General features: G+C 42.8%; 1 protein-coding gene across 2 annotated transcripts in view; it reads right to left on the bottom strand.

Annotated features, from left to right (window-relative positions):
• The window catches only part of RAI14 (retinoic acid induced 14), an 84,598-nt gene extending 68,431 nt beyond the window's left edge, over positions 1–16,167 (bottom strand). The window contains exons 1-2 of one of the 2 annotated variants that reach the window (XM_026087274.1): positions 16,143–16,167; positions 6,870–6,961 (exon numbers count right to left, since the gene is read on the bottom strand). In XM_026087274.1, coding sequence (XP_025943059.1) covers positions 6,870–6,905 — 36 coding nt within the window. In that variant the 5' untranslated portion in view covers positions 6,906–6,961; positions 16,143–16,167. Of the gene's footprint in view, positions 1–6,869; positions 6,962–7,272; positions 7,332–16,142 lie in introns of those variants that run through there. The other variant, XM_026087273.1, reaches the window with a different exon arrangement.

Consider the following 16,167-nt stretch of genomic DNA (forward strand, 5'->3'; position numbering starts at 1 on the left):
CATACTTTTCTGTGCACAATTGGGTCCTCAACTACTTAATGGTATACCCTCAGACTTATGGTACAGTAATAGGCTGAAACTTTTGCCTTGACTAACCACATCTGAAAACAGATGTGGGGGTTGCTCCGGACAAAGGAATCGTGAATTTGCAGCTGACACTGCAGACAGAGACTGACAAAGTCTGGCTGGGAACCCAACCAAGATGTTCTCTACTATATCCCAAACTATAATCCTGTTTTAGGAAATAACCGTGTGTTTATTCAAAGCAAGCCAACTCCAACACAGGTTCCTCTACTATAATTTCAAACATTACAGCACACTTCTCATTTGACTTATTCCCTTCCCTTTCTCTCCCAACTATTTGGAGATATTGAAGGTTCTTTCTAGAATATCTGTAAGTTATCTGGCCTCATATCAGAGCTCTGCCCAGGCTCTGTTCTCCCCCTTCCTGAACTAGCAGATCAGCAGGCATCCCACAACAGCCAGGAGCAAAACTGAACTCTTGCCCTACGGCTTCAGCTGACCCTCCTCCCTACCACTTTTTTTTTTTTTTAAAGCACCATTTCCCCCTTCCTTTATGTCTCTCGGTCTTTACTTACCTTCTCCATTACATTTTTCCTCCATCAGTAAAAGAGATGCTACACCTCACCCCTGAGGGGGTTGAGATGGGCCGCCTCATGGAGGATCAAGGGTGCCAGAATTACAGTTCACCTGAAYAAGAACTTTAAAAGTACTCTAAGCATGTTCTTATTGCCCGTTATGAAGAAAAGACACTATTTGATGGCAAGAAATTCTCATGGAACTGACTGCAACAGGCAGCAGGTCCTACTCTATCCACCATAGGACTCGGAGAGTATATTTAACTGCTTCTCTGCGCAAAGCACTTAAGCTTTGCCTGGGAGAGCGAGCTGACGAGAGCAGAGCGTTACGCTGTCCAGAACTGGAGGCACGAAGCCAAATAGCTCCCGAGCGGAAGATGGGGTGGCGGTCAGAGCCCTCCCTTCTCTCCCAACGGAGGGAGGCAGAAGCAGGAGCTGTGTCACTTGTTCCAAGAGGAAGAGCATAGATCCTCCTTTTCCGAAAGGAAGTGGTTGAGGACATCCTATACGTTCCAGAGATAAATTCTCTCCCTACACACCGTATAGCAAAACCCAAAACTGTTACTGAAGGACACAGTAAACTGAAAGAAAGCTAAGGCAATGACAATCCGTTTCAGGTTTATTTAATTCAATACCCGATAAAAGCAGGACACCCAAATAAAAGCAAGTTTCAGCAGCTCACTTTCTAAATAATTGGATAAAGTGGTCAGACAACATTGCTATTTCACTTTTAAGCCACAGCGAACTCTGTATGTGCTTTTTTGTCACAATTAGCTTGAAAGAAAATAGTACGTGTACATAGGGTGGATAGTGCAATTTTTTAACAATCCCATGTTCCCTTTTAGGCTAATTGTAGCTTTGAGTGGATAAAAGAATTTAAGATCTGTGTAAAAGAGATTCTGCTTTATTATTTTTAAAGTTGCCCCACCCAAGTTTTTTCTCCCACATGTTCACTCCCAGAGCATATGGGAACATAGCGATTTCAATGGAATGTAACCCAGCAATCTCTTGTTCCAGACCCCCACATAGCATTTTATTCCTTAAAACTGTGGAATAGAAGCCTACTAGTTAGAACATCGGGCATTACAAAGAATTGCCAARCCTTAATTAGGAGAGCCTCTGGATTAAAACTGAAATATTTTATACTGCAACATACCTAACTCCCCCACATTTTGAGATTTATGGAACAATGCCTACATCACAGACCAAAAAGCAAAAAAAAAAAAAATCATGAAAAATGCAAATTTTCCCTCCCCCATTTGCTAGTAAAGGAATAGGCATTTCCAGAAATACCAGAAGTTTGAGCTGGCAATTAGCACTGGGAAATCCCAGCCTCCTTTGGCTCTACTTCTGACAAAAGCTACTTCTTACACTGAACTGCATAGTCAATTTTCAATTTTAAAAACACTTGAATATTATTAATATTGAAGGTATTTGGAAACAAAACCCAATTCTAATCTGCCCCTTACCCAGTCAACAAAATAGCAATGAGGGGGGAAAAAAAAAAAAAACTGTTGTGTTGTCAAACGGCAAGAAATATGTTTATCAGCTGATCTTCAAGTATATCCAGAAAATGGTCCCAAAACTCTTTCAGTTACTGCCCACAGATCTAAGGCTGCAAGCAAGGATTTAAGGCTGAAAGCGAGAAACAATCCAACTCACCATAGCCTTCATACAGTATCCCTTTTCTACGGGGATAAGAACACAGTTAAAAACAAATCTGCCTACACAGATCACCTAGGTACTTACCATATCTTAGTATCAAAGAGCTAGATATYTAAATGTGTGTAGGTGCCTAAAAATGTAGGTGAGCATCTTGTCATATTTAAGCAGCAGACAGAACATGTTTAGACAGGTTTGATACTTTCACACATTTGAAAATCCACCCGGCACTCACCTGCCTCTTTAAGTATCTAGATGCCTTTGAAGTCAGACCACAAACTGATTAGTTATTACAAAAAACATTCAGGTCTTCAAATATTAATAACTATTAAGAAGCCCAATCAGRCATCAGTAGCACTATTTTTTTTTTWAATTATTTCAAATCCTACTTTTTCAAGCTAAGGCAGTGAAGAATCTGTCTTGATGGTTTAGAGATGTTCATTCTCTATCATGTAAATAAACTGCCCATAAACAAATTGAAGCTCTAAAGTGGTAGTTCCTGATACTATTATACTGACTTTTTCAAGTGCTGCATGTAACAGTGCATAGCAACAATTAAAATAGTCATCCTTTCAGGTCCCCAGCTCTTAGGTGTTACCAAGAGTAGGTTTTAAGTTTCATAATGAGGAGCAAGAGGTGAGAAACAAGAGGAGAAAATAAAGCTTCTGAGGCAGAAAAGGAGACTGGATGCTTGTCGAGAAGGCAGTGCAGTTTCTGCCTACAAATTTCTGAAGTATGCGTATCCAATACTGAGCTTCCAGTCCCAGCATTTGCTCCCTCCTGGGCGTCCTGTTCATAGATTTCTAGACAACATACATGCTCCTGTAACTACACATCATGCTTTGACGATACCTATTTATGACAGAGCAATACATCCCACTCCTCCACTCCAAATACACACGTTCACATGGCAACAGTCACCCCCAGGAAGGATTTCACAATGATTAAACGTGCCAAGGGAAAGAGATTTTCTCAGTTAACAGAGAAGGAATTGGGTAAGGTAAAGGGGAGCTGAGCAGCAAAACCTTTCGCCTTCATTTCTCCCAGTTCAGAGCCACAAGAGTCACGCTCCCATCTATCTCAGCTGTGGACTACACCAGTTCTGCTGAACATCAGAATCAGCAGCCTTATGTGTTCCTGTAACTCCTTCCCTGGCATGCCCACCCCTGTGCTTTGTAGGCCAATAATCTGAAGCCCTGATTTGACAATGCAGCAAAGCCAAGCGAACAGCTGCAGAAAGGGAAGTCCTGCTGCTGCTGCTGCTGCTCCTCCTCTCGCCGTGCCTCTCAGAGCAGACCCCACAGTGAGACAGAGTAGGGAGTTAACCAGCTAAAACTAACCCCACAAAATAATTTTCTGCTGCTTTATGTCCCTSAACTGACTCACTGTGGGGTCAGACAAATACCACCACAACCACAGTGTTGCATGGCTGCATTGTCAGCAGCGGTAAGAGAAAAGCGAGCAGAGCCATTCCTTTCGGAAGCTGTAAGACTGGTGTAGCTATAGCAYCAAATTAAAAGCCCACAGCAGGAACACATAAATACATGCATGAATATCAGCAGTTGAGCCCACTTTGAATTCAGCTGCTCTAGAAAAGCTTAGAGAGCTTTAATATATGGGTGAAGTTGCTTAACTGGTCTTCATTTTAGCATATAGTTTTATGTTATGAGCCTTGCTGCTAGAGAAGTGTTTCAGTAATTTCTACTTCCCACGCACTCCTTGAAGACTTAATCTCACTCCTCTCCTCGTTCCCTTTTTTTTAATGCTAACAGTGTGGCTAGAAAGAAAGGTATACTCCCTCCCCTAAGACACCTTCAGTTCTGCAAAATAAGACATTAAAGTTTTCCTCCAGAAAGCAACAGAGGGGAGAGGGTGGAGGTGAAAAGGAGAGGCCCCCATCCCTGCTGACCTTATCCTTATCCCCATCCCAAAAGCAGTTAATGTTTTATACACTACGATACAAATACAACTAATTCCAATTTAAACCATCTCCTCCTTCTCACAAATTATAGCTAAGGGCAGCTTTTGGAAACTAAAGAGAAGTAAGAAAAGGACAGTTTTCCTTGCTTATCTTGCACAAAATGTAGAACAGCTCCTGTTGGCTGCTTTGAATTACGCCCTTAAGGTTTGGCTTCAACACAGGGTAGGCAGACTGTCATGAATTTAGACTGCTGTGCTCTCAGAGCTACATACCTAAATTTTAAGTATCTGAAAAATCCTTTGTGGTCAACTTTGTCTCCAACTAGTAGACTGCAGAACTAGTATATCAAAACGGCAATTATTTTCAGCCTCCTTTTGGTTTTGCAAAGAGGTGTGAGGGAGTTAAAAAGGGTAAGTACGGGATAAGCAATCCCATGCAATTTATAACAGTGGGTGGACTAGTTACAGCAAGATCTAGTTGCATCACGCATGTCACTTAGCCTTTGCTCTACAGCAGCAGCCCAGCCAACTAGCACAAAAGTGTGAATGAAGTCATCCTAACACACAGGCACACCTAAGTTCCATAACACCAAGTGTGTTCACACCTTAGCCAAGGGACTGTCTCTTTATTCAAGCAGATGCCCATAAAATGTTTTACTGGTGTGGGTGAATGGAAACAGCCATTGCCGCTACTCAAGAACAGCAACAACATTTTCTGACTACGAAATACGCAATTCCGGACTAAACTGAGTGGCACACTCAGGTGAGACACAACCAGAAGCTTGGGATGTGTTTGGGGGTTTTGTTGTGAAGTGGCATAAGGTACAAACCAAAATTACCTAGGATTTGATACATGTAGAAGAAAATGATTGTGGAAAATAAATCTGTTACTTCCAGTCCAGTTCTCCATCCCAGAAAAAGCAGGAGATTTTGGAAGCCTAGTGAAGTTAAACACACTAAGGCTGCACTAAAGACCTTTAAATGCTGGATAGCATGAAATGCGCTTTCGGTATGAGACTTTTTTTTATCCTTTTCTTTGGACTCCAGTACAATGAACATGCTGTCTCAGTCTGGTGACTGGCAAAAGCCAAACATTGCTGAAATCGTTCAGTGCGCTTCACTCAGCTCTCAAAGGTTGGTTGACATTTAGCTTGGTTAAAGAACAGGTCTTTTTAGAAAGAGCYTTTGCTGAGCTGAAGGAATAGAGCCCCCACCAGTGCTGCTGCTAAGATGACAATATAGCATTTGCCTGCACCAAATGCTAAYCTGTAGCTCAGAAAACATTCTAAGCAGCAATCAGCACATCTGCAGATCACATCACAAAAGGGCATTACAAGCTGACTAAAGACACCTCTCTAACRGCGTGCCATGAGACCACCTTTACATCAAAGTGCAGTTTGCACTACTGAGCACGGTGTATAATGATTTTCCCAAACATGAAAGCTTCTAAAAMCCCTCCATTTCAAGCCTAACGCACCTTCACCAAACACAGCTGTTCCTGTGGGAATCTGTCCATGACAAACAACAAYACATCACTTCTTTCAAAGCGGCACGTAGATTTACAGAAGGATGAAACGTCCCATTCGTCAGGGATGACAGAGATTTGTTACTAATTACACCCAAAATCTGAGAAGTTAATTCAACACATCAGAGTAAACACATCAAAGCCACATGTTTCACTGACTGCTCATAGCACTATCAAGTGAGCATCAGCATTAGTGCAAGGCAAGAAGCTGGAATGAACAGCAGTAGGAGGAGAAAGAAGAGGACAGGACTGGACTAGAGCATCCCAGGCTTGCATCGGCATCAGGCGCAGTTCTGTGCTTTTAGCACATCATCTCCTTATAACCTTATCTAGTTATGATGCAACACACACTGACTTTCTTCTGCCAAGTGTGCAACAGACACATATTCACTAACATGCTTCCAGTTGCTGCCACCACCTCCTGCAAGACATGACAAGCAGCAGTGAGGTATATAGTAAAAGCTGTATAAGCCTACAGCAGTCCCACTGGTCCAAGGGAATTATGCATAAGTTCAAGCCTGGGTATCCACTGATACTACCATTAGCAAGAATCAGAACATGAAGTGCAGCATAGTCTCTCTCCAAATACAGTTTAAATTGTCTACTGTAAGACTGTCATACTTTTGTCTCTTGTCCTGACTGATCAAGCCTCACATCCACCTCTCCTGTCGCACTGGAATTGATAGGCCACACATAAGCCTTAATTGCACGGCTCATTCCTAAAGTCCTGCTAACAAAGGAACTCTGCCGCAGCCTGGGGAGGCTTTCGTTAAGTGCTCAAACGTCACACTGATAAGAACAGTACTATGCTTGGACAAAAATATGGGCAGTAAAGTCCTTACTAGACTTAACCCTGCACCTGGAACAAAGTTTCAGTCTGAGCGGGAGTACAATCTGACAGAAGATCAGCAGATCCCATACACGTATGCATGATTCAGCTATTCCAACAAGGGAGCAAGGTGGCCAAATACTATTAGATTGCATAACAGAATTGCATTCCAAAACAAAAACAGCCTACTATGTACTGTACTCAGCCATTGCTTTTGTGCTTGGAAAAAGTTATTCTTCTCTGTAATTCATTAACCTACAACCTTATCAAGGTGGGAGTGAGGAACTTGTTTCCAGCATGCAAACCAGCAGTCAAACTGAGCAGAAATACTTACGTCACTCTTCCTGAACTTTGCTTTTAAGCTCTTCATGTTGATCACATTCAACCTTCCAAATCTTTGAGGAGCTTTTTATCCTTCTTCAATATCTAAACAAAAAAGAAAGGAAAATAAGATTTCCACTTGATATCATTCAGTTCACTGGGAGCCAAGCCTGAACTGAATTTGCATACCTATGTAGCCCTTGGAGGTTTTAGCCCTCAAGCTCAAAAAAAGATTAAGACAAACAATAAGAGAAATTTCTTTTTTCTCCAAACTTAAAAGCAAGTTGAAGTAAGCCTAAGTATGACCACAGAAGAACAGAGCGAGCCTTTACCAAAGATTTAAAAGTGTACCATGTTATACTAGCTATCYCCTTCATATAAGTAGATCACCGACACATTCATACATGGTGCAGCACCTTTCTCTAGCTACAGCCTATTTCAGCATTAGTGTCAGGGAAGCCTCTTGTAAGGTGGGAAAAGTGGAAAAGAAAGTATGCCATCTCATTCAATTAAAACTTCACCATCCCACAGCTGTGGGTCTGCACTGGGTAGCTGAAGTACCCACTGCTGTTTTATATGCAAGCGTAAGCACTAACCAGCGAGTTCCAAAGTATGCACGCGCAGATACTACTAGTACAGCTCAACACAGCGGGGCAGAGGGACCATCCGAGCAAGAACAGAGGTTATCACCGGAAGCAGTGTTTTATACTCTTCCACATAAGAAACTGTATGCATATTCTCAGCATCACAGCTGTTCTTAATTTGACAATCCGCTATCACAAACAGCAGCCGTGCTCCCCCTTCCTCCCTTGCAAATGGGGAAAAGCAGCAGCTGCACAAACATATACAACAAACTTTACAGACAAGCCACAAGCTCTCACAGAGAAGCAAGAAGCCAGCACCTAGAGCAAAGCTTCCTCCAGAAAGCCCCCACATACAAAGTACTATCACCCCGAGCCAAACGTGACTGGGAACAGAATGCGAAAGCAGTACGGCGATGTGTTTCTTCCTAAAGCATAGTAGGAAAAACCAAAAGCAAGATACTTCTGGACTAGGCAAAGCCATCTAGATAGAAACATTCCAAATGCCTGTTTTTACAGCGTGTTTCCCATGTGTTCACTGGAATAGCCAGCCCCTCTCATTTAGGGGTTTTAGATGCTACACAAGTTCCTACTGAAGGAACAGTTTAAAGTAAAGGATGTTCAACTGTATAAATGTCTTCCCTCCACCCTAGAAAAAAAAAAGAGAAACATATTATGAGTCTAGCCAGATAAATAAGTAACTGAAATGAGGACTGGGACATAAAATTCAAATAGGTCATGCTGGGTCTCTAAAATTTCTCATCACTCTTCAGAAACAGTAGATTAAGCAAAGATAGTAGATTTGACAAGCAAACTGAAATTCAACTGTTTCATAACAAAGTACCACATTATTATGAAGCAAGTTGCTATGTTGTACATGATCACTCTACTATGAGCTAGCATTTAAAATGCTATTACATAGTACTGTCTCGATAGCATATATATGAACGCTTCCAGTAATACAACACTGAGCACCATTCAGGAATAGCAATTAGTGCTAAGTAAACACGTCATTTAATACAACCCTATAGTTATAGGACAACCATTTAAGACGCATACAAATAGGTTTCTCCCCCACCAAAAAACCCCAAACAAACAGACAGCTCCACACACTACATCCACAGGAATACATTTTCCACAGTGCAGACCTGCAATAGGTGCTCTGGATGGGCTGTTAAAATATCACTGAATCTAATTAAATGCCTCTAGGTCCAGTTTAGTAGTCATTCTAAAGTCATTTCAATTTTCTTTGTGTTGTGTGTGAAACCACAACAGCTGTTTAACCTTCACTGGAAAGGAGCATGAACCTCAGCAAGAGCTCCATAATCTCCTAACTTGTTCTCTAGCAACACCAAGGATGATGAGCATTGGAAAGACCAGAAATGCCAGGGTACAGACATGACAAAAGCCATTACACATATCTGGCCTTCTTTATACACTACAGCTAAAGGCAAAAAAGCAAACTGTTTTTAAGACTATTGCAAAAAAAAAAATTAAAAAAAAATTAAAAGGAAGTTTAAGAACCGAGAAACATCACACAATGTTCCACAGTGCCCAAAAGTTAACAGGACTTTTTATTTTAAAAGTTAAACATATCTGACTTAAAAAAAAGGTAACCAGTTTAATTGGATCATTTAAAAAAGAATATAAGCAAATGCTTCTATATGGGGAAGGGCGTGGAATTGAAAACAAGAAATTTTTCCCCAAATACAGATTGCCAAGGAATTTTCTTCTACAGGTTGTCTTCTCTCCCTGCTTCCCCCTGGCATTTTTGGCTCCTATGAATGAAATATTTGTTATAGCTCCTGTGAAAGATAAAGTACTGAACTACAGGTTTACGTGAGAGATAACAATTTCTTGCAGATATACACACGGAAGAGGTGCAAAAGTTAGACTGTCTAATATGAGGAATTCATAACACAGTCTAATTAAAAACTGTTGCAAGCACTTCTAGTAGGCTACTATCATTTTCCCCTTTTTGGAAAGGCAGAAGTGAGGTGAGCTGTATTTCTCTTAGAGGCCAACTTATTATTTTTCCCCACAAGATACTTCACCTCTTACGTAAGCGCATTTTATATGTTAAATTCGAAACTTAAATCTGCAGCATAATTAAAAAAGCATGCACAAGCACAGAAAAAACAGCATTCCTGGGTTTAGTGTGCGGGTCACATCTGTATCTTTTCCATATGAGACAGTTCAACACAAACATGAAGATTACAGCCTGCGCATCACAAGGCTCATAATCCTTCAGCAGCAGAGATAAAAACCTGCGAAGCAGTAAGGGCTGCCTTCTCTTGGCACTGTTTTTAGAAGAGGAAGTCACCTCTCAGAGGGTGTAATTATTGGAATTGATGCAAAAAGAGGTCAGCATCCTGATTCAGCAGAGCTTTATGACAAGCGTTCACTTGCCAGAGGGAGAAAAAAGGAAGTGCCATTAATACACTCCTCTTTTCACAAGATAGAAAACAACTACTAGGAGTTCACTAGGGAGAATCCAGACAGTTCAAAACAGCATTTCTGCAATGAACCACAGGCACTAACAAGAAGCAGTGTGTACCAATAGTGGCACTTCTCTCCTTTCAGAACAACTGTGATAAAAAAATACTGAGTACTATCATTTTGTAGCTGCAGCAAGTTAGCAGTGGAGAAGTGCTTAACTCTGGAGATGCTCAACAGCTAATGCTGATCACATGCTTTTAACCATTAGCTCCAAAATTAAATATCTAGTCCTCCACGTCATCTCCCTTCTGCTTATTATTAAGAAATAGCTTTCAGGAATACAAGCCACAGAAAACATCTCTAGGTAAGCCTATTTTGTTAAGACAAGAGGCATTGAAATGGTGGTAATCTTCAGCCTCAATAATTTCATTGAGGCTGTGTTTTAATATACAATACAATCTTTAGGTTTAATGAGAGGAGGCGGCTTAGGACAATCTCCCCCGTTGATTTACAGTAAGATTTGTTCAAACCACAGTAAACAGCCACACTGGCACAGTTTTTCCTTTCATTAAGTTGCATTAAAATCAGAGCAAGGTCTTTCAGACAACACTATAATTAAATCCTTGAATGACCAAAGATCCAGTGAAGCAACAGTAAAACCGCCTTAGGATATGCTATGCATACTGTTCATGCCAATGACAGTTTCCCATTACTGATGAGGGTACACTGAATTTGATTAATTTTAGGTGTTAGAGGTCTTGCAACTCTTTCAGAAGCCTCCTTCTTGGACAACACTTCTGCAGCAAAGCATCATTCATAAGGCTAACTCATTTTCCCTTCCTCCTTGTCCATCCATCGTCCCCCCTGCCCCCAAACCACCTCAAACAATTTTTTTCACCTTATGACCTTACAAAGAAGAACTAGAGACTCAATGCAAGATCTGGCAACATTAAGGGGGGGGGGGAGGTGAAGGAGCACTATTGCTGCCATACATTTACATCTCCTTTGCACGAACACACTTACTCTCACAGAGGAAAATAAGGGCCCCCAGAGGTCTCCTCTCTCTCAATACTACATCATCATTTGTTATCTGGATGATCATTTTCCTTCTGAGTTACAAGCCCTGCTCTGACTCAAGAGAACAAGCCCCTGTGGCAGCTAGCGCTGCAGACAGAGGCACCCACAGTACTAGTGACTGTTCTGCTCACCTTCAGTACCCAGCTTGTCAAATGCTTCACATGCTCGAGCTCTCCTGACCTACTAACCAATACCAAGAGCACACCCGAACCCGAGCTTCTCCTTCGCACCACTGCCCAAGCCATCGGGCCACCTGGAGGCATTAGCCTTTGCCCAGCAAGCCAATGCCATCCTGAAAAATCCACCCAGCACTTCATGTTTGACTACTTTCTCATTTCCATCCAGCTGAGCATATTTCTCTCACTACCTCTCAGGCCAAAGCAGAGAAGCATGCATTGCCTGACCAAAAGCAATGGGAACACCTCCCCGCTCTGTCAGCATAGCTCAGTTTTTCCGTCTCGAGTAACTCTTCCTCCTCTCATAGGAAGGGTCAAATGAACAAAATTGTTTTAAACTTAATGCTATCTATAAAGACAAATAATTCCTGGCTTGGTTAATCTACTGTTACTTACTAATGAAAAGACACTAAGAAATGCACTGTGCAGCCCAAGTACTATACAAGAATGGGAGTGATTTATGGAGAGTTAATCCCATTCGAAACAGAATGGGACATCAGAGAGAGCAGCTAACTATAGCCTTGGGTAACTTAGTCCAATCCCTCTGTATATTCACAAATCATTAGCAAGGATGTGCTGAACTGTACAAATCTAAGCATTTGAGCACAAATGCTAGATCTCCATAGATATAGCATCACTAACAAATCTATACATTCCTATCACTCCTTCCTCCAGTATGCTGTGCATCAACTCTCTACACTTACACTTCCTCTTAAACATTTTGCACATTTTGAATATCATCCTCATTTTAATGAATTCAGTTACAACAGTACAAGCCTCTGCGAACATCACAAAACTAACACAAACCTATGCAAGACTGTTGATGCACGGATAGGTACAGTGCATTAAAAATTGTTTTTCAAAACAGTTTTAGACAACTAGGAGAGACGTTGTATCAACAAGGCCTTAGACACACTGAATTACAGAAGATTAGAGGAAAAAAAGCAAAATGTGACATTGCTCTGATTTGTTTACTGGGCATATTAGACAGCACTCCAGGCAAAATTCTAGCTGAAGTGCAGTCCAAGGAAATTTGTCATCCACTCATTATGCTTAAACTTTACTCTGTTCTTACTCCAGTTCTTTTGTCTGGAAGTGTCTGTCAACATACATCCAGCTCACTGAAGAACACAGTAAAAGAGACAAGACTGGCTGCATGAACTGGGTCATACTGCAGTCCTTCTCTGCTTTCAACTTCCCATCTCTAAAACAAAAAGGCCCCCCCTTGTGTGCCCCTCAATTCTTAGACCATATTCTTTGGTTTGACTGCACATAAGATACGTTGCTGCTCTGAAGACTCTTCCATGTCCAGTGCTTAGTCCAGTAGGGCTAGACTGGAACTGAAGCATCCAGCTACAAATAGAAACAGAGGAAAAGTGACGCTGAGTTCCACTTGTGAAACACCAGTTTCCAAAGGAGAAGCCCACATGAATAACAACAGCTAATAACTTGTTTATACTTACTCCCTTCATAATATTTTGTATCAACCATTCAACTAATTGCTCCTCAGAATCAGCAAACAAAAGAATCTGTACAGATGCAACCTTAAATCTAAAAAGAGACAAATGCACTACTTTATGGATGCATATTCTGAAATAGCCTAAGGCAGAACACTCACCTACTAGGGTAGGAGTTAAGAGGACCAGACCGGAACAGCAATTTAATTTACATAAGACACCTGCCCAGCCCCAGTGCCATAAACTCTGCCCTTATACTTTTAAAGGACCTTGGAAGGGTATCCCGCTCTAAGTATTTCTGGACTAGAGAAGTTTCCAAAGACAGTGCTAATGACAACTCCCCTATTCAGCTTTCAAGTTCTTGGGCGGGGAAAATATTTTAGCTGATGAAAATGCAGTACATTTTTAAACACTACCTGAAAATGAGAAGAGAGTTGGGTGTGTTTACAAGCAAAAAAGCTAAGTACATCCATTCCTTAAAAAAAAAAAAAAAAAGTATTAGGAATTCAGATATTTTCTATCCTGGAAGACTATTAATGCATAATATTGGCAAGATCCACTTGCTTATCTTAGTGATAAGTGATTTTCATTTGACTTTATTTAGATTTGTTGAAATTTATATTCAATAGCAGCAGCACTAAGTGTTGCATACATTTTGAGGAAGAGGATCTAGCATTTAGAACACCTCTCTCAGGCTTCAGAGCTCTCCGAATCTCCACATCTCCATTAGAGATTTCCTGCTGGGGTCTTAGGCAAGTTCCTGTAGCCAAGATTTTCAGAAGGCACCTGAGTGCCAGACTCCCTAGGGAAGTTTGAGTTGTCCCACTACATTTGGGAATCCAGACATAGGCCGTTGTGTCCTTGGGCCCATCTGCAACAGGCAACTGTACCTCCCTGCCCCTCAGCAGTTGCAAAAAGTGGAAGGTGTCCAGCTACTGAAGTTACAGAGCCATAGACACAGGAGCATACAAACCCTCCTTCTATCATTAGGGCTGAACAAACTTGGGCTCTTCCCTTTAACCACCCCTTTCAGGTCAAAAAAGATCCCACATCTTATTTTACAGTATTTTCAATAAAAGCAACGGCTTCCAGGTACCAAACTACAGGGAGACTATAGCAGCTTTAGGCAACACCTTTAAGTGATTACAACATTAACCTAAAATGCAAGACCTGCCCTGCAGAGGGAGGACCTGAGTGAAGATCTTGCACTTCCCAGGCAAATGCACTAACCATCAGGCTGCAGGATCTCCCCTCCAGAGCTGGTGACAAGTTCAGCACACCAACCACCACCACCACCTCCAAGCCTTACTGACCATCCTGTTCTGTATGTCAACAGGAGGGAAGGATACCTTCTGTCACTGCTGTGTCACTTTTACTCCAGCAGTCCTCTGCAGGTACTTAGGCTTTTAACCCTAAGCGCCAGTGGAAATCTTGGGTTGCTTCCGCACTTCACCAGACCCATGTTTGCCTCTGGCAGTTTGACAGAGATAAGCTCCATGATAATGTATTGCCTGAACTGTAGCTATTTGTACTACATCCTCTGTGCTCTAAGAGCACATCATTAAATGACCCTCAAAGTGTTAGGAGCAGCACTCCGAAAGCAAGCTCCAGCTACTCACACGCACAGCTATCACACACATGCTCCCACACAGCAACTCCAAGGAAAGTGCGAGAGGGAAGAGGCTTCTCAGACTTGCAGGAAGCCTGCAAACAGAAAGCAAGTTATGTGGATTCATAACCCAAGAAGATGTTATGGATTGCCATGCTCCTACCTACCACCCTCCTAATAAAAGCCACTTGGGATTTTCAATAGCGTACTATCTCTCTGCCAGTAAGCAAGGCACTAAAGCTCTGGGTTGATTTGTTCTAGTTTTGCTTGTTTTTTCCTCTATAGTTATTTCACGCTTTATCCCTATGTAAAAAGAATTAGCCCACAATCAGCTCTCAGAAGGAATGTGATTAGGGTACTGTTGCAGCAGGATTTAGAAATTGCCAGCAACTTGCACAAGAACTTAGCTTTCATATTCTCCAGGCACTGCTCCTTCCTCAAAAGAGGCACACATTCCTTATCAGAGATGGGGAGAAGAAAGGTAGCATAGTGGGGAACATAAAAACAGCAGGAAAAACAGAAAAACACTGAAAGGACAAGTGAGTAAACCCCCTTGTGAAATGCTTACATCACTTAATGAGACCAGCAACCTCCTGCCTGGTCTCTTCTCCACTTGATATGATCAATTTGTTGGTTCAGAGATGCAGAGGGAGGAGGCAGCTCTTTATTGTTTTGCTAGCAGATGCACTCTTGCAAGAGGGAAGCGAACAGCACAGGGCCAATATTTTTAGAGAGTGGAAGGACTGACTCCTGCTACTACACAGTGACTTATTGGCACAGAGCTTGGCTGCAACACAAGAGAACCCTGAGCTCGTATCAAGCACTGTTCTGCTCAAATACTCCTTCACTCTGGTCCATATGGCTCTTATGCAATTCTTTTATTAGTAAATAAAATCTCATTGACAGCCTTCCATGAGCGTCCCAAGACAAGAGCCAAGCAGGTCACTGACAGATATTTACAAAATTCACTTACTCCTAGTTAATCCTGGACATCAGAAGGCCTTTCTAAAATGATGTATGCATATTTTTTGGCATTTAAGCTTTTTTTTCTTTTCTAAATAAAACACACTAATCCCAAAGCAGCTGTTATACAAAAAGACGACTGTCTTCCACTGCCCCAGCACACACTGCAACTAGACAGTGTTTTGTATCAGTTCTGTAGCAGAGCATAGTCACAGTGGATACAAAGACAAACGGGAGAATTTGTTAAGATCCTGAGAGGCTGATAAAGCAGAATTTAAGCAGCCTGCTCACAGGGAGAAACTTCAGAGTATCACAAGTAACAATGGCAGAGGGAGGCAGGCGCTCGCAGCCGGGCGCTGCGCGAGATAAAGCGAAATTCTTCGCGTGTTTTGCTGGAAACACCAGGTTTCTGGTTCAGCTCGATGCGATTCCTTACGCAGTCCGAGTTTTCTTTCTTTTTTTTTCTTTTTTTCCCCAAACAGTTAACTATAGAAAAAGAAATCTCGGTCTTTGAGGACGCTGCTGCCACACGCACGTCGCGGCGCGGACGCGGCTGCCGGGAGACGCCGCGCTGCACCGGGGGCCCCGCCGGTAACCGGCCCCTCGCCCCCCCCCCCCGGGGCCCCTTTCCGTGCGAGCGAAGCAGCGGAAGGGTCCCCCCACCCGCGCCGTTTTGGGGGAGGGGGTGTGAATTTACCCCGAGGGGGCGGGAGGAGGCGGCGCAGCTGCCCCCGGGCCCAGGCGACGCCGCGCAGGCGGCGAGGGCAGCAGTGAAGCGAGTGAAATGAAATCGCCGAGCGGCGGCGACCCGCGGCCCCCCCCGGCTCTCCGGCACGGTTTTTTTTTGGGGGGGGGGGAGAAGTTTCCTCCTGTTGCGCTTCGCCCCCGCGGGCTCCGCCGAGGAGCGCCCCGCGGCGGGCGGGGGCAGGTGGGCGCCGCACACAAAGCCCCTATTCACGGCGCCCGCCCCGCGGCCGCACTCACCCCATGGAGGAGCCGCCGCCGCCGC

This window comes from Apteryx rowi, unplaced genomic scaffold (genome assembly GCF_003343035.1).
Source record: "Apteryx rowi isolate R43461 unplaced genomic scaffold, aptRow1 scaffold_71, whole genome shotgun sequence".
Taxonomy (NCBI): Eukaryota; Metazoa; Chordata; class Aves; order Apterygiformes; family Apterygidae; genus Apteryx; species Apteryx rowi.